The 17516-nt window shown below is 51.0% G+C and overlaps 6 protein-coding genes across 15 annotated transcripts; 4 read left to right on the top strand and 2 right to left on the bottom strand.

The window, feature by feature from the left end:
• Nucleotides 1-1098: 1098 nt before the first annotated feature.
• Nucleotides 1099-2985, top strand: TERG_05887 (uncharacterized protein; the record flags this gene model as incomplete). Its single annotated transcript, XM_003233971.1, has 2 exons — nucleotides 1099-1254; nucleotides 1327-2985. 2 exons carry the CDS (start codon nucleotides 1099-1101, stop codon nucleotides 2983-2985), a joined length of 1815 nt encoding a protein of 604 aa, XP_003234019.1.
• Nucleotides 2986-3374: 389 nt separating this feature from the next.
• TERG_05886 (uncharacterized protein) lies at nucleotides 3375-5349 on the top strand (the record flags this gene model as incomplete). The annotated part of the gene is made up of 1 exon (XM_003233970.2): nucleotides 3375-5349. Exon 1 carries the CDS (start codon nucleotides 3442-3444, stop codon nucleotides 5347-5349), a length of 1908 nt encoding a protein of 635 aa, XP_003234018.2. The 5' UTR covers nucleotides 3375-3441.
• On the bottom strand, nucleotides 3797-8229 carry TERG_05885 (uncharacterized protein). Of its 8 annotated transcripts, XM_003233969.2 has the most exons (5): nucleotides 7808-8229; nucleotides 7703-7746; nucleotides 7526-7619; nucleotides 6427-7463; nucleotides 3797-6363 (listed from the first exon to the last, which is right to left on the bottom strand). In XM_003233969.2, the coding sequence occupies exons 1-5, from the start codon at nucleotides 7911-7913 to the stop codon at nucleotides 6220-6222; spliced, it is 1425 nt and encodes a 474-aa protein (XP_003234017.1). In that variant the 5' UTR covers nucleotides 7914-8229; the 3' UTR covers nucleotides 3797-6219. The 8 variants fall into 8 exon arrangements, with proteins under 8 accessions (XP_003234017.1, XP_047606723.1, XP_047606724.1 ...); XM_047750052.1 differs by having other exon boundaries at nucleotides 7526-7746; XM_047750053.1 differs by having other exon boundaries at nucleotides 6427-7619.
• Nucleotides 8230-8660: 431 nt separating this feature from the next.
• On the bottom strand, nucleotides 8661-10579 carry TERG_05884 (dihydroorotase, homodimeric type). Of its 2 annotated transcripts, XM_003233968.2 has the most exons (5): nucleotides 10290-10579; nucleotides 9941-10121; nucleotides 9540-9797; nucleotides 9315-9456; nucleotides 8661-9223 (listed from the first exon to the last, which is right to left on the bottom strand). In XM_003233968.2, the coding sequence occupies exons 1-5, from the start codon at nucleotides 10422-10424 to the stop codon at nucleotides 8881-8883; spliced, it is 1059 nt and encodes a 352-aa protein (XP_003234016.1). In that variant the 5' UTR covers nucleotides 10425-10579; the 3' UTR covers nucleotides 8661-8880. The 2 variants fall into 2 exon arrangements, with proteins under 2 accessions (XP_003234016.1, XP_047606721.1); XM_047750050.1 differs by having other exon boundaries at nucleotides 9941-10579.
• A 948-nt stretch (nucleotides 10580-11527) lies between these two features.
• Nucleotides 11528-13626, top strand: TERG_05883 (farnesyl-diphosphate farnesyltransferase). 2 transcript variants are annotated; one of them, XM_003233967.2, is made up of 3 exons: nucleotides 11528-12636; nucleotides 12702-12884; nucleotides 12936-13626. In XM_003233967.2, exons 1-3 carry the CDS (start codon nucleotides 11689-11691, stop codon nucleotides 13041-13043), a joined length of 1239 nt encoding a protein of 412 aa, XP_003234015.2. In that variant the 5' UTR covers nucleotides 11528-11688; the 3' UTR covers nucleotides 13044-13626. The 2 variants fall into 2 exon arrangements, with proteins under 2 accessions (XP_003234015.2, XP_047606720.1); XM_047750049.1 differs by having other exon boundaries at nucleotides 12702-13626.
• A 635-nt stretch (nucleotides 13627-14261) lies between these two features.
• On the top strand, nucleotides 14262-17108 carry TERG_05882 (uncharacterized protein; the record flags this gene model as incomplete). Its single annotated transcript, XM_047748516.1, has 4 exons — nucleotides 14262-14327; nucleotides 14478-14653; nucleotides 14717-15779; nucleotides 15875-17108. The coding sequence occupies 4 exons, from the start codon at nucleotides 14262-14264 to the stop codon at nucleotides 16970-16972; spliced, it is 2403 nt and encodes an 800-aa protein (XP_047604499.1). The 3' UTR covers nucleotides 16973-17108.
• Between the last annotated feature and the right edge of the window lie 408 nt (nucleotides 17109-17516).

The following is a 17516-nucleotide window of genomic DNA, read 5'->3' as shown; positions in this document are numbered from 1 at the left end:
CCGTCTTTATATCTAGCTCCTCCAGTTGCGAACGAGCGTGTGCCAGTGGATCTTTCGCTTTTAACTGCTTTGTTGGAAACGAGAAACTCAGGACAATGGGACACCACTTTACTCTGCAGTTCAGTTAGAAGGGTGTTATCATGACTTTTTTTACTGAGGGAGTTCTCGCCGTACCGGAGAACGGAAGGATACCGCCCAAGAGATAGTTTATATTCATCTCTGCTGCCAAGTTCTTTGCTCTCTCCAGTTATAAGCGTTCCATCGAGAGTGGTTCCCCACCTAGAGCCTGCATCACTGATGATCAACTTCGATCTTGTGTGTATATGTGACTGAAACCGAAACAAAAGTTAGCTTTGAAAATGTGATATCTTTGTACATTTCAAAACAAACCCCATCTCCCGGTTTCACTTTTCCGACTTCAATTATAAGGTGCTTCCGTGATATCGTACGATTATCAATTGTATGTGTTACTGGCAGTGAAACAGTAAATTAGCACAACAGTGGGCGAAAGAAATTCAGATATGACAAGAACTCACTGCCGTCTTGTTGAACCCGACCAAACAAGTATTTTTTACCTGGTTTCAGCCATATCCGTTTGCCTAACAGCCGTCATAAGTTAGCCATGTGCAATGGACATCGAAGAAACCCACCCGAAGAGGTGCCAGTCAAACCTTGTAGGAAATCTCCGTCGGACGACAGTATCCACATAACTTTGCCTCGTGGAAGCTCAGTGACAATTATCGATGAATAATTTCGATCGAGAAGATCTCGGAGCAGTTCTAAACGGTCAAATGGCTTCTTATCTATCAAATTGCAGCTTTCGCATTTGATCTATCAGAACGCGTGACAAACGCGATATCACGTGTTGATATATGGATTAAAGTTATTCCTTTGATGATATAAGCTAGCTGTTGATTAATAATCAACCGGAAATTGAGGCTGAACTTTAAAGAGCGACGTCTTCTCGTATCTCTCACCATCTTTCCCGCTCTCTTGCCAGTCAAGGAGTTGGAAGTCGGCGTGCATAGTGCGGCATGGGCAGTGCAACTTTGGAATAATGTTCTGGAAGTGGCAGAAGCTAGTTACAGCAATGGAAAAATGTCCACAAATTCGGAACCGAAAGTCAAAGGGGGAATACAGACGAATGGTGAAGATAAGGCAACGGAGGGTAGCGAGCACGATGACACCCTGAAATACCAGCTGCTTGGGCCGTCTCTGACCAAGGCAGGCCAAGATAAGGTAGACCAGCAAAAAGTACGTGCAATATACCCCCGAACGAGTATTTATCATTGAACGAAGTGTTCAATACTTATTATCCTACGTTAGGTATCGGAGGTTATATACAACGCCTCGAAGGGATCGAAATTCTTCAACCACGAAAGGGCTCGAGATCAATTATTAACAGAAAAGATTCAAAAGATATTGGCACACAAGGAAAAACTGGAGAAACAAGACCTGTCCCACAACATCCGCCTGGCCGATGAATATATTGCGGACCTTGAATTACGGCGTGATTTGTCGCAGTCCATCGTGCATATTGATTGCGATGCTTTCTTTGCTGCTGTTGAAGAGCTAGACAGGCCCGAGTTGCGGGACGTACCTATGGCTGTCGGTAAAGGCGTCTTGACGACCTGCAACTACCATGCTAGAAAGTTTGGGTGTCGGAGTGGCATGGCCAGCTTCGTGGCCAAGAAGCTGTGCCCCGAGTTGATCTGCATACCCCAGAATTACGAGAAATACACCGCAAAGGCCCGAGAGATTCGAGCAATTTTGGCTAACTACGACCCGGAATTTGAGAGCGCTAGTGTTGATGAAGCGTATCTTAATATTACCCAATATTGTGCAGCTAATAATGTTGACCCTCAGGCGGCTGTACAGCAGTTACGTGGTGAAGTTTTCGCCCAAACAGGAGTAACGGTCTCCGCCGGGATTGCAGCCAATGCCAAAATCGCAAAGATATCATCCAATTGGAATAAACCGAATGGTCAATTCTACGTACCGAACGAGCGGGCTGCAATCATGGAATTTATGACCAAGATTCCAGTTCGCAAAGTAAACGGTGTTGGTCGAGTATTCGAGCGTGAACTCGGTGCAATCGGGGTAACAACGTGTGGTGACATTTATCAGTATCGTGGTATGCTGAGTCAACTCTTCGGCCAAAAGGCATTTTGTTTCCTGATGCAGTGCTATTTGGGTCTCGGAAGAACCCGAATCCAACCCGCAGGCACATTCCCGAGGAAAAGCGTTGGAACAGAACACACCTTCGCAGATTTGAGCGATTTCCACCAACTGCAGGAGAAACTGAGGTGGACGGCGTCTGCGCTTGAGAAAGACTTACGAGCCGCAGGAACAAAAGGCCGTACTCTGGTTTTGAAAGTAAAGCTTCACACATTTGAAGTGCTCTCGCGGCAGACCGTGGCTCCCAAACCGCTCCTGCTGGCTGATGATCTCTACAAATATTCACTACCGTTGCTGACGAAATTGCACAAGGAACGGCCGCAAATGAAAATCCGTCTAATGGGCCTTCGCTGTGCAAATCTGGTCAGCACTAAGAAGGGCACGCTCAACTTCTTTAACAGGAGTGATACTGGACAGACAGTAGCCTCTAAATCAGAGGCTAGCAACGAAGCCATCTCATCAACGGAGGAGGAATTCGAAGCTGCAGCCTCCCAGGAGCGGATGGATGATATGGAGTGCCTGGAAAATCTCAGCCAAGAACTGGAATCAAGTCACAAAACACAGCAAGCCGCCCAAGAGGAGCAGAAGACGGTCAAGCTGGATAAATGGCCCTGTCCGATATGCTCTATCCCACAGCCTCCCGACCATGCACAATTCAACCAGCATGTTGACTATTGCCTCTCACGGGAGACCATCAAGGAAGCCGTTCAGGGCACACTGGGGCCCGAGGACAGCCCGTCCCTGCAGGTAAACAAAAGGAAGGCTGCCCTTGAGCCCGGCGCTCGCAAACGCCCGTTTTTCAACTAGTATTTAATTGCACTTACTAGCAGTGCCCCGCCGTGGCCCCGGAAGAAGTAAATAACAATAATAACAACGGATCAGTCCACCAGGCAGCCCTGATGTAATTTATATATTTGGATCCCAACCGACAAGTAGATAACACTGATTTTTGTAACCAAAGAAACGATGATGCAGAATATATTTGGGTGGGCCTCGGCGCTAGATCCGTTTAGCCTTCGTTATGGCTCAATGACGAAAAAACAACGGGGAGATTTCTTTGGCCCGCGACCAAAAGGGCGTCTGACCGCAAACAACGACGCCGGCACCAACGACAACAACAATAACAACAACCACCAACGCCGTCGAGGAGCCGCCCTGTCGGTGACTGACGAGTCCAAGGACCAACTGGAGCGCGCGGCTAGGATATCTCCCCGTTCTTTTGGGTGTAGCCATTATGAATGTCGCCCCGTTTTGCCCTTCGATATGCCCAACCTGCACGCTTTGTTTATCTCCCCGTTGATCACGATGTCTCTCCCAGATAAACAAAACAACAGCATGGCAAGCAAACCGTTTGTCCCGCAGGCCGGCTCCGGCTACAGGAATTCCAAGGCCCCGTTGACGCCAAAACTTGCCGGCTTCAATTCTCACCTACCTCGAAAACTCGCCCATTTTGACTCTCCGAGCCCGAATCACACTCGCACCCCTGAAGCCTCGACGCCCAAACCATCCGCCATCCATAACACGAACATAACACCAAGATCGGGTCAGAGAAAGGCGAGAAAGGATGGGAATCCGTCTCCGGCTGCAACCACCCCTCCTCCGGGCCATCTGGCTCCCCGTCTGGCAAGCCAAAAGAGCTCAAGGGGTAGCAACCCTAACGAGGCATCGCCCACTCCCCAAGAGCAACACGCCGGTGCGAACCTAAGAGTCTCGAGAGCAAAGAGCATGAGCAATGAGCCTTATGGACATCTACCAAACAACCGGCCAGCATCGTCGTGTGGTAGCTCTGTCGGGACTCCGATGTTCTTCCACGCAGATGATGCCCGCTCACCGACATCTTCAGCATACGACACAGAATCAAAACCACAACCTCAATCGAATCCCCATCTAGCCCCAAAGTCTTTTATCTACGCAGATGGCCGTACCGAAGACTCTACAAATGCTGCCGAACCCTCCTATAAGCAACAGCCACCAGTCAAGAAGCCGGTGCTGGCACAGTCTACCCCTATAAAATCTCCAGTGTCTCCTCGACTTCAGGAAACGTCCCCTTCAGGGCCACAAGTTAAGCAATTCACGGGCAATGCAACCGAACAGCACGTATTCAGCCCGAAAATCACGCCGGCACAAGAAAAAACATTTCCTCAGATACCCAGTCGTAATGACCAGACGCCCGAGAACCCTGGCAGGTTCGGCCATATCAAATCCACTAGCTGCGACTCGACACATACTGCGGGTCGAAAGCACTCATTTTTGGCTAGCCCTCTAATACACCGTCCTACACTCTCGCAGGATAGTACATCGCAGTCAGCGAGTGATTTGATAGACCCATATCCGAAAACTTCACATAATCGATCACCTTCCTCGGGGGAAATATCACATAATCTTCTTCCACGAGCCCCGAGCCCGTCCAAAGATGACGGGAACGTACTACAGAGAATGAACGAGCTAGCTGCCAATGCCAGGCGAGAAAGAAAAGTATTGGACCTTGAAATCAGTAACTCGTCTCTATTAGCTATAAACCGTGCTCTGGAACGAGAAATGCGGAAACAGAACGCTGAACTCCGTCGTTTCCGTCGCCTAAGCCGCTCCGGTCGGCTGTCGATGACATCCGCTCGCCGTTCTGTTTCAGGGGGAGGGCTTTCGGTACTCAGCGAAGCAGATGGAGACGATACGGATAGCTATTCCTATTCCCGTATGTCACCTGGCTGCTCAGCTGATGAGCTAACAGATGACGAGGTTGACCCATCAAGCTCAGAGGAAGACAACATGAGCTCAGGCCGTGCAGCAGAACATGACGAGAAACACCGAGCTAAAGATGAAAGCAGACTACTTCTCGACCTAAAACGACATCAACAATTACTTATTGACAGCCAGAAGATGAATCAAAGCATCAAGCGCTGCGTCGGATGGACAGAGAATCTCATATCAGAAGCCAAGAAAGCCTTAGAATATAGCGTCCATGTGAGCGACGTTGAGGTTGGTGGTCGTGTTCTTGGCCCGGATGACTTTGATGGCGATTATTTCAAGAATACCCGAGGTTTACTGAGTCCCTCGATGGATATATCTTGCTCGGATATACCGTCGTTCGAAGGGCATGAGGCCATCGAATCACCTCCCTCTATACCCAATAGAGATCCAACCAATCTACCATCGTCCACTGGAGAGCGATAACACCACCACCACCCGATATCTTGGTTCATGATCAGTTGTTAACCCTTACTCTTTTCATTTGTCATATGTACTAGATGTATATATTACATGACTTGTTTATTGCATTTCCCATTTACTAGAGCGCTTACTCCTTTTTATCCCTTAAAGTACTCATAATCTTGCCTGGTTTAAGGTTGGGGATCCTTCTGTTAAAAGCGACTGGAGTTGGTTGGCTGGTTCATTTCACAAACATACACGATATCCCTCGAACTTGACCTGCTCTATTTACCCCCTTTCATTTCTCTACACGTTACTAGCTGGTAACATCTTTTGCATATATCCTTTTGGCATACAAACCGCTAACACGGCGGAGGACGGGAGACCAGCTATATACTTTCCTATCCATTTCCCTTTGCGTTGCTTCTGACCCCCGGAACGGTTCCCACTGTACATTTTATGATACCCCCTTATTTGTACCTCTCTTCCCTGACGAGTTTTACCAAGCTGACGTTTCATTTATCTCATGGCAAGTTGTGTATTGAGTTTTGTTGTACCAATATGTACAAAATCGTCCATAAATGCATAACTCTCTTCGAGCTGATGGATAGGCTACCAATTTAACAGCCGTTTACATACAATGTCAGAATATACTTTATCTCCGAGAAATTAGCAGAACGGCAAAGGAAGGGAAAAACGAACACATTATCTATTTACGAGCGTGTAAGAGGGGGGAATATGAAAAAGGAGGAACAACAACCTCGTTAAGGGTGTGGAACAAAAGTGCCGAACAAACAATCAGGCAAGCAAACACGCAAGTAAGCAATGGTGAATAAGTTGCTTTCTAAAAAAAAACTTAACGGAAGATCATCAGTGGGGGTTTTTTGTAGGTGATTATTTCTCGGTGCTGCTGGGGTTTGGTGTAGACTGTTTTGCTGCTGAGGCTGATTTCTTCTTGTCGTCTTTCTTCGCCATGCTGTCGGCCATAAGCTCTTCGAAGGCCATGTACTCTCCCTCTTCGTTGGGATCACGTTCAGCCTGTAAAATGGTTAGCTATGCAACGGCTTCACATCAGCATGGAAATAGCTGCTATGAACATACCTGCTGGAAGTATTTTCCGATAATAACTAGAGCCTGGGCGCGCTCTACCCGCTTTTCAAGACGGATAGCCTTGTCATTCAGTATCTGGTCGCAGACTTCACGCAAGACACTCTGGATCTCGAACTTGCTTCCTCTCCAGGCAGCAGCGAGAATCTTGCCAGTGACTTTCTTCTCATACTCGGCCTTCTTCTCATCAGTCCAGTCCTCACCACCTTTTTCTTCGAGCTTGGCCATCTCCTCCATGGTCATCTGGGCATCTAGCGCAGTCGAGATGGTAGTCCATGTCTCCCTGGCCAAGTTACCCTTATCCTTTAGTCTCGAGAAGAACCCTGATATGCCGAGGAATTTCTGTGACTTGAGGAAGGATGTTCCCTTGGAGTTATATGTGCTTCCGATAGCGTGTAAGATTTCCAGACCAAAGGACTCCATTTTCAAGTTCTCGACTTCCAGTCTGATCTTTTCCTGGAATGCGGCGGTGACGTCAGGGCCCTTGTCAGTCTCGGTCCAAACGCTGAGTCGATCAACCAATTTGCGCGCAAGGGTGTTGACTCGTTCTTCACGTTGCTTCTTCCTTTCTAGTTCGAATGCAGCCAGCTGTTCCCGTTGTTCCTTAGAGAGGCCCTTTTTCTTCTCCTTTTTCCGCAGCTCTTTCTCCTCGGGTGATAAGCCCTCTGCTTGCATTCTAGCTTCTTCCTCAGACTTATCCATGATTGCCTGCTGTCCCCAGTTCCGTCGGGGAGTGCTGGTACCAGAAGCAGCCTCACTTGCTCCGGCAGTTCCCTCCTTCTTAGCTTCATCATCCTCAGCGACAGTAGCACCGGGAGCAGTGGTTGTAGTCGTCTCGCCAGACTGCGGCTTTGCTGGGTCCTTCACGTTTAGTTTGGCGTCTGTTTCCTTTGCGAGTTCTTCATCTTCTTCCATCTGCTGCATGGTAATGTCCATTGTCTTAGTGAGGTCCTTCATCAGTGATATCTCGCCTATCCAGTCGACGAAGGCTTCACCGCCGAAAATCATGCTAAACAGCTCCGCGGGATCCTCTGTAGAAATTATCTTCGTTAGTCCTTCAATGACCAAGTCAAACACGGAGTAGAACGCCTACCAAAGCCACCACCAGGAACCGCCTTGTCCTTTCCGAACTTGTCATACTGTTTTCGTAGAGTCTCATCACTCAGTACTTGATAGGCTTCCCCGATCTGTTAGAACTCCCGGAAACCAGTCAGTAATTGTGCCAATGATGATGGGATGTCCGTCTAGCTAGCGTAATGGAGAGAATTACAGCTTGAAATCTGCTATGTGCTGTCTCGTCGTCGGGGTTCTTGTCTATGTCGGCGGGGTTAGCAGTGAACCACAATGCCTCAGCGGAGGACAAGTCAGCACCAACCTGGATGGGTTGTGATGGCCAGTTTCCTGTAGGCCTTCTTGATTTCGAGCAGAGTAGCCGTGGGAGGCACTCCCAGGGCGTCGTAGTATGTAGTGTCTACCACCATCTTCGCGGGCTGGCGATGTCAAAAGTCCCCCTGACAGGCTAGGAGGGGCAGGTCAAAGCTGAGCGAGGGCAGCAACTGGCGAAATCGGAGCCCAGCAGCAAGAGCTATGTATCGGTTATCGAGAACCAAAAAGCAGCGACGGTCTATATTAACTGAGATGCGCTGTATGTTGCGACGTTGCTGGTGAAATAATAGCAGAAGTGAGGTCGAGAGCGATGAAGAGCAAGCTCGGTCCGCCGCTTTTTTATGTGATCGTCATCGTCGCCAGAAGCATCCGAAATAAGGTTTTTTTTTTTTTCCTTCACAGCTGATTTCTAACTATGGGCGCATTTTTTGTTCTTCCCCCTTATTTTATCTCCGACAACTTCGAGCAGGACTTCAGACGCCAGGCCAAAGGAGCCACAGCCACAGATGACGAGGAGGGCGTCCCTCTTGTTCAACGGCTACGCATAAGGGAGGGGCCAGCTGCGAACAAGCTGAGCAGTCTCACAGCCGCTGCTTTACATCCGTGCTTCCGTATGTCTCCCTTCACTGCCTCTGTGGCGCGGGGCGTCACAGCCTCGGCGTACGCACGAAGACCTCGAGAATCGACTGCTATCTAGTATTCTAAGGACGGCATCACCCGACAAGGATGAAATAATGATTCCAGAGAGAAGAGAAGGAAAAGAGCTTCTCGGGTGCAAGATATCCTCTCTCGCTTGGGACGCTAAAAGGAAGAAAAAAAAAAAAAGGGGGGGGGGGGGGGTCCCGTTAAGTGCGTATCTAAAGAAGGGGGTCAAGTCTATTATAACCCTTCCGCCAGCCACTAATACTGAAGTATTATCGATTAACAGTGGACAATATCTGATTTCCCTGGGCTCATGAACTGTAAGAACAATCTAACCCGTCTTGCGAGATGTATGGGTGTGTGTTGTAGGAATCTGGTATATGAAAAATGTGTGTGAGAGAGAGGGGGCAATCCCTTCTTTTAAGCCCATCGCAGGGAGAAGATCTCGGCTCCGCCTCTTGACAAGGCAACTTCTACACTACCATCTTCATTCTTGATTGACCTTTCTATGGTCTCCCCTTTTCTCTCGAGAATGACCTTTCCTGGCTCTGGCTCAGGCAGTTTGTAGAACCGTCTGCCAGACCGGCTGAGGAACCCTTCTAGTCGCTCCTGGGTGACAGCAGACTCCTGTATGATACCACGCTCGGTGGCGTCCTCCAGGGCAAGGAGGACGTACTGTGTAGCGTACGGCTGGGTGAAAACACCAGCTGCTGGCTTTGGTTGGTCCTTGGCCGACTTCTGATGCGGAGCGCTATCAGTGCCTCTATAAAAAAAGAAGAATTGTTAGTTCGGCCCTTGATCCCCGATCTAGGGACGCGAGAGTGAAGAGTGAGCATAGAGAAAATGAAACCTACAGGAAGAACTTTGAATCACCACTGCAGATGGCCCTGATAAGGGCGTCTCGGTCTGCGGGAGTCTTGGCAATCGGCTTGCAGAAAGCCAAGGGATCAACGGTGTCATCTACTGTGAGGTACAGATGATGGGCAGTAATGGTAGCTATAATATGTCGACGTCAGTACCTTAATTATATCATTACGTGGAGTATAAATATATTTCATAAGATGGGGGTATAAGCGTACCGGCAACCGTTGGGCCGCAGGAACGAACGGTCTCGACGGCGGCAGAAGTGGTACAATGCTCAAGTACTATTCTTAGCTTTGGGAATCTCTCGTTGATGCTTTTCAAGGTTGGCAGGAAGGCTTCTTCTGCGTTCATCACATCAACGTCCGGCACTTCACCGTGCAGATTGAGTACCATGTCATGCTCCTGCATGGCCTCGAACACGGGATAGAAGTCTTCCAGACTAGTGACGCCCGCAGCTGAGTTGGTCGTCACTCCTAGAATAGATTAATTAGCACACAAGAGAGTTAACTAAAAAAAAAACAAAACAAAAAGGCAGCGTGCTTGAAGGGTGTGTGGGTAAGCCCGGCCAACTAGCTAGCTAATCAGCTTGTTCTGTTGTGGTGTTTTTTTAGCTTACCTTGCGGGTAGACCTTGACGCCAGTGATACCGGCAGCCGCGGTCTCCTTGATCACGTCCGGAGTAATGGAGTCATGCAGGTACAAGGACATGAGATAGTGGACATCTGGCTCGATCTCTTGGAGTTTGTTCCTGTACTCTACTGCCTGGGCTACCGTTGTAACGGGCGGCTGAAGGTTTGGCTATAGTTAAACAAGTCAGAGCCGTTGAACCAGATATATATATGTATATATCCAAAACGAAGTATCATGCATCAAGCCCGGAAGGTAAGCATGTAAGAGAGTGCGAGAGAAGAGAGAGACGAAGAAGAAGCAGAGAGATTACGGCGTAAGAATTGATTTCATGCATACCATCACAAAGACAGTATCAACCCCTCCCTTTCGAATGTAGGGTGTAACTAACTGCATCATGGCATCCTGACGGAGGTGGACATGCATGTCGGCCGCAGCCGGCAGCTCCAGACGAGGCAGAGTCCTCAACCGCATCGTCAGACAGAATCAAACGAACGTCTTCCCCGTGGGCTGGTATCTGCGCTTTCTGCAAACCTGTCAGGAAGCTTAAAAAAGAAGAAAAGAAAGCCCGCCTATCCTTTCTGCGATCCTTGACAGGCCAAAAAGTGGGATGTTTTCTTGGGTTTCGATGGAGGAGGCGGTCGGAACGGAAAAAGGTCGTCACGTGAAGGGGCCTGGTCGACAGTCGAGCAGTTTGATATCTACTGGCTACTGGATATAAAAGCGACAGAGAGGAGCTGGGGATGGGCCCGGGGGAAGGGGGGCTGCCAGAGTGCTATTTATGTCTGAGAATGCCATTGACCAGCAGTGGCCCTGTGGGAGCCGGCATAGCCAGCCAGCTACATTTATTGACTGTGACAAGTGACAGTGACAGCGGCCAGCTGCAGGCATGTTTGCTTCGTTACTTCTGGAAGGCCGCTGCAGCCATCCATCCATCCATCCACTGCTGGCCTCTGGATGCCGTCGCATCTCTCTCTTGCCACCGCCGCCCGCCTAGCTACATCCATTTGTTTGATCTTCCCTGCAAGGCCTGAAAAAGCTGCTTCTTGCTGGCTTTGCTTTGCTTTGCTTTGCTTTCGTCGTCTTCTTGCTTTGGCCTGCTTGATGGCACTGCTGACTAAGCTACTCCCACAAAGGGGCCGCCTCCAAAAGCTTACTTTTCCTCTTTTTTTTTTCTTCTCCTTTTCTTATTTTTCCCTTTCTTTCTCCTGCATAAAAAGAACCAACAACAACATCACCAAACACCAGCAACCTCTCGACGCTCCGTCGCTCCTCCACCGCCATCCACGACCCAATCCTCCCTCTTCTCTCCCTGTATATCTCCTTTTCCTCTCCATATCCTTGGCTTCTGAGTCTGTACACTTGTGATTGGCTGTCCCGCAGGCCTCTTTTGAGCTGGTCCTCGAGCTTCCCTTGTTCCCTTTTCATGCTCCATATCCTCCTCTTCACCTGCCACACAGAAGAAGCCCCTGCATAAGCCGCCGCAATGAAGGCAACAGAGATTGTCTACTACCTCTGCCATCCCCAGGAGCTCAGAGCTATCATCCAATGGTGTGTACTGACCCGCGCGCATACCCTGCCAGGCTGCATCGCTTGCTGACCGCAGCCACAATAATGGATAAAAAGGACTACGTACCACGAGCCTGTACATACAAGAGACCCTTCCAAGGAGACAGAGACGGAGAAGAAGTGCTATGAGTTCCTCAAGCTCACCAGCAGAAGTTTCTCTGCTGTCATCATGGAGCTCCATCCAGAGCTCCTGATGCCCGTATGTCTGTTTTATCTCATCCTTCGTGGCCTGGACACGGTCGAGGACGACACGTCGATACCTCTGGAGACCAAGGAGCCCATACTGCGCGGTTTCAAGGACATACTTGAAGAAGATGGCTGGACCTTCACGGAGAACCGTCCGGAGGAGAAGGACCGGGAGCTGCTGGTTCAGTTCCACAACGTCATCACGGAATTCAAGAAGATCAAGCCAGCTTACAAGGTTATCATCAAAGATATAACCGAGAAGATGGGCAACGGCATGGCAGACTACATCAGACGCGGCGAAGAGGACGACGAAATAGTCAAGACAGTTGAAGACTACGACCTCTACTGCTACTATGTGGCCGGTTTGGTGGGCGAGGGCCTCACCCGCCTGTTTGTCGAGGCCGGCTTTGCGCGGCCAGAGCTGCTGGAGCGTCCGGAGCTGTTCATCTCCATGGGACGGTTCCTGCAGAAGACGAACATTATCCGTGACGTGCGCGAAGACCACGATGACAAGCGTCGTTTCTGGCCCCGTGAGATCTGGTCGAGACACGTCAAGGAGTTCAGCGACCTCTTCAAGCCCGAGTTCCGCCAGCAGGCCCTTAACTGTAACTCTGACATGATTCTCAATGCCCTCTCGCATGTAGAGGACTGTATATACTATCTCTCCGCGCTCCGGGAGCAGAGTGTGTTCAACTTCTGCTGCATTCCGCAGACCATGGCCATCTCGACTCTGGAGCTCTGCTTCCGCAATGGCACCATGTTCGAGCGAAACATCAAGATAACCAAGGGCACCGCCTGTCGGCTTATGATAGATTCTACGCAGAACGTCCGGGTTGCCTGTGACGTGTTCCGTCGTTATGCTCGAGCCATTCACCAGAAGAACACCTCTAAGGATCCTAATTTCCTCAAGATAAGCATGGCTTGCGGACATGTTAGTTCTCCATCTCCCTCTTTTTTATTTTATGCGAATATCTGCTAATTGGCATATTATCACAGGTCGAAAAGGTCATTGAGCGTATCTTCCCTTCGCAGTCGCCGGAAGCGGCTGCTCGAAGACTAACCAATGAGAAATCCCCCGAGCAGCTGGCCCAAGACGAAGCCGACGCCGAAGCAAAGAAAGACACCATGTACATAATGCTCACCATCTTCGGCGTCCTGCTCTTTGTCACTATAACAATGGTACGTTAAGTAGTCATTCCACTGCCAACCCAATGCACTAACTCTTTCTAGTTCTTTGTTGCTTGGTTATTTGGTGCCAGGTTCGACCTCGCAATCGAGGAGTTCAAAAAGGGAAAGCTCATGCCCGGCCCGGCCCAAACCCATGGTGGTGAGCTCTAAGTCACACCACCAGCTTCTTTAACGCATTTACGACTCGACCTTCTTCTTCGGCCTTTTCCCCCCCTTTTTCTGTTGCTCGACTTTTTACCCTTTTGCATCTACGAAACCATTCTACTGTATGATATCAACACCCTTTTGACGTCTATACTAATAATGTAATACTCCAGCGAGGTCTTTTGCCTCCCATTCCTCTTTTCTCTCTGTTTATCTTACCCTTTCCTTACCAGCACGGATGTCAAATTACAACACAATCCTTCTCAATGGTTGCTGTTGTGCCGAAGATGTGCTGAGATCGATGGCTTGACCTGCGTCCCCTAGGGATTGCGGCAACTACCTGATGTACTGGATTTCTGTCGACCGATTAGCTTCGGACAATGGCAGACGTCTATTGAAACTCCGGTCACATTTCTTCGAAACCACCCCCCGTAGATAGGATAGAGATAATAATGAAGCCGAGGAAACAGCTCGACCAAATTCTACCCACACCCCTGTTTTACATTATGTGACCTGTTGACCTGCATCGTATTCCATCTGTCAATCTATCTATCGTCTATCGCCATCCTCAGCGCCGGTCCGCTCGGGTATTTTTCTTCTTCGCCTGCCAGTGCCAGCCCAACCCAACGCTAGGTAACCACCGTAGCCCGACCCGACCAGCCGTCGAATGATCGCAGCGCATCTCGACTGCCAAACATGCCAGGATCCCAGCAGTCTGCATTCCGGTGCTCCTTTTCTCTCCTACGTTCCTCTCTCTCTCTCTCTCTATCTATGCTGCCTCTTTTCTTTTTCTCTTCTTTCTTTTTTACCTTATTTCTATCTTAATCGCTGCTGTTACTCTCTCCCACTCTCCCCCCCTTGCCTGCCTGTCCTTACCTCCCATCGCCCCCCACAAAGAAGCCTGAAGCCCAGTCGCCAGGCAGCATTTTTTCTAGGTGTCCACAGCCCTTCCCGCGCTCAAAGGGGAGATCGAACTCGGCTGCCGCATCACCTAAACTAACTTACTCAATAAAAAATAAAAAATAAAAAAAATAAGCCCGCCTCGAGTCTCTCTCCTTTCTCTCTACCTCCCGACCCGACGAGCTTCTTCTCCTTTTGCTTCTTCTACTTCTTCTTCTACTTCTTTCTACTTCGCCTGCCTTTTCTTCTTTCTGCGTGCTTGTGCTCGTCGCCGGCTGGATGGGCGATAACGAGCCCTCGCACACTCCGGCGACTTCCAGCGCTATGCCCGGCGAAAGCCCACCCCGGCTGCGAGCCGCTTCAGCCTGCGTTGCCTGCAACAAGAAGAAGGTAAGCCGTCTCTCGTCTACGGCGGGCGCCAGCAGCTCTCTCAGACGTCGCAGTCTGTCTTTTCTTTCTACTCGTCTGGGCTGGCTGGCTGTCTGGCTGGCTGGCTGTATCAATCGCTTCTTCTACCGTCGAGTTTTCCACTAACCGAAGGCCGACGGTGCCGGCACCATCGCTAGATTCGCTGTATATACCCGGACGGCGGCCAGCAGTGCTCGAACTGCGCCCGGAACCACTGGACTTGCTCGTACGCATCGCCTCCCTGCCTCACTCTTCCTCCCCCCCCGTTCGCCCTTGCGCATCTCCCTCGTCGCGCGTAGTGCTAGTGTGTGTGCGCGGTTCTATTGGGCTGATCTCGTCGCATTTCTTCTCTCTCTCTCTCTCTCTTTTAGACCCCGCGAGCGCAAGCGAAAACGCCGGAAGGTCGCTTCAGACACCAAGGAAGAGCCCGAGACGACGCCTACGGGGACAGAGCACCTCAGCGCAGCCCCTTTACTGCCTCCGTCACGGTCGCAGCAGTGGGAGGCCGGGTATCCGGGATGGGAGCCTCGTCGCGCCATCCTTGCCGATGGCCAGCCTTCCGGCACATCGGAGTCCTCAGGGGGTCCCGGCTCCACGGCGCCAAACAATAACCATAATAATAATAATAACAACATAACCGCCGCCGCCAGCAATAGTAATAATAACAGCCATAACAACGCCCCGGCGACCCCGTCAGCGACTACGACGACCACGACCACGACAACTGTGCAGGATGCAGACGGGAACACGCTCTACTCGCAGAATGCCTCGAGCTCGGTGGCTCTGCGCTCCCAGCAGCACCAGCAGCAGCAGATGGAGCCTGGCCTGCATGAGCCGGCCTCAGGGGGCAGCACAACCTTCCTCGGCCGGTCAGAGTATATTCGCGGCGAGGTGCCTATCAACGAAGACCGGGCAAAGGCCTACCCGGCCGTTGCTACGGAGAGTCTGATGGAGGAAGACATCCAGATACTGCAGCTGCAGCATGCGTTTGACCTCCCGCCTCGCGCCGTCAGGGATGGTCTGATCGATACCTTTATGAAGAGATGCGCTCCATGGATGCCTATAGTGGAGAGGAGCTGGCTCATGGAGCGCCGGGACAGCCAGCCATCCATCCTGCTCCTCCAGGCGGTCTTCCTCGCCGCCAGCCGGGTATCCTCTGCCCCCGCCGTGACCGCCTACGCCTCGTCCAACGAGTTCTACCGTCGAGCAAAGGCCCTGTTCTGGTCCGGGTACGAGAAGAATACCATCACCGTCATCACCGCCGTGTGTATCCTGCACTGGTACAACCCCGAGGGCCCCGAACATGTTTCCATTAATACCAGCGGATTCTGGAGCCGCATCGGAGTTGGCCTGGCATATCAGATCGGGCTACACAAGGAGCCTCCGCCGGGCCGTGAGGCACCCTTGCGGCGGAGACTGTGGTGGACACTATACGTAAGCCTTTTGTTGGAAGAAAATGACACAATGATACTTAATGACGGTAGCTTATAACACTCTTCTTTTTTTTTTTTTTTTTTTTTTTGAATTAGGCACGAGACTGCTTGATATCCGCCAGCCATGGCCGGCCGCGGGCAATCAACACCGAGGACAACGATGTCCGACCACTCACTCCTGAAGACTTCTATGGATGCGGAGCCGACGATGCTCTGTTCCTCGCCCATGTCGAGGTGTCTTCGCTTCTCGGCGACGTCACCCAGGCCTGCTGTCGCCGGACGCTGACTCGGCCTAAACGAACCAACATCGAAAACGCCATCTACAGATGGTCAAGGGAACTACCCGAACAGCTCCGTCTCTTCCAGCGAGTCCTGCCTCCAGAAGGATCAACGGCGTCCAAGCTGGTGCTCATGCCTTATCACTTCGAAGCACGACAGCTGCATGTCACATACTTTGTCGTGCTCGCCATTCTCTACCGGGCCTCCTCCCCAGGCACCATCCCCTCGGCAGCAGCCATTCTCGCCTCTTCCTTCGTCGCCGGCATCTTCGAAGACTTCCTTGCGAGAGACGAGATCCGGTTCCTCGGCCCCATATTCACCTTCTATCTGCTTGCGTCGGGCGTCGGGCTGGCCTCGTGCTACTCCTACCCTCACCTCTGGGAACGAGCCCAGCAGGACCTGCGAATAATATGCAGTTCTCTCAGGGAGCTGTCGAAACGCTGGCCCTCTGCCATCGGCAGCCTCAAGGCCCTACAGAGCATGATCGACGAGACTGCAAAGGCTGCTCGGCCCTCAGAGCGGCCCCAACCCACTCCACTTACCAGCGATCAACAGGCGACCTTCTGCGGCTTTGGCACCGATCTATGCCGGCTCGGAGACGTCATGCTCGCCCACTACCCGCACGACATCGTCGACTCGGGCAGACAGGAAGACGACCAGTATGCCAGGACGGTATCTGACATGATGACCGCAGGGATACTAGCCGAGCTGAAAACACCGATGGACTCTGCTTCGGCCCCCGTTGACGAATACCTGCCTCTCGCGTCGGTGATAGACCATAATACCCAGCTTGCCTTTGGGGTAGAGGAGCCTACCTCCATCATCCCCGACGAGGTCCTCTATGGCCAGTACGAGGGCATCGGCAACTGGCTGCTCCGGGGCTGGGACTGCACAGCCGAGGCTCCCTGGCATTAGTCGTGTGCCTTCTCCTAACCACAAGACCTAAACACAGGCATGATATCTCTCCCACCCTCAATTGAATTATACCCCCCCTTTTTTTCTGTTACTCTCCCAATCAATCACGTGACTCTTCCCCGGCTTTTCGGCTGTCGGGAAACCGGGAAGCTTTGGCGCCTCCCAGGCCAGAGGGACTAAGCGGCGATTTCGATACGAGAACCACCAGCGTTTCTGGCTCTGACGCTCCCTTTTCCTGCAGATACGAGAGAGCCGAGGATGAAGACGATGTCCAAGTGCTGTCCAGCATCAAGCATCAAGTTTTGGAGGCTTGTCGTGACTGCCCTGGCCCTGGCTAGTCTGCTTAGTCTGGGGTGCCTACCATGCCTGCCATCTTTTGTTTCAACTGCAACCATTGACTCCCTCAGTACCAATACTGCGATTGAGTGCGTTTGGTATCACGCTATATAAAGCACGTTCCTACTACGCCAGCCAGTCTTATGCTCTTGTGGCTTCAATGGACAGCTTGTCCTTAACAAGTGAAAATAGCAAGGAAGTTGTTTTT

This window comes from Trichophyton rubrum (assembly GCF_000151425.1).
Source record: "Trichophyton rubrum CBS 118892 genomic scaffold supercont2.6, whole genome shotgun sequence".
Taxonomy (NCBI): Eukaryota; Fungi; Ascomycota; class Eurotiomycetes; order Onygenales; family Arthrodermataceae; genus Trichophyton; species Trichophyton rubrum.
The sequence above is the reverse complement of the archived record's forward strand: the minus strand, read 5'-3'. Positions and strand labels throughout refer to the sequence as shown.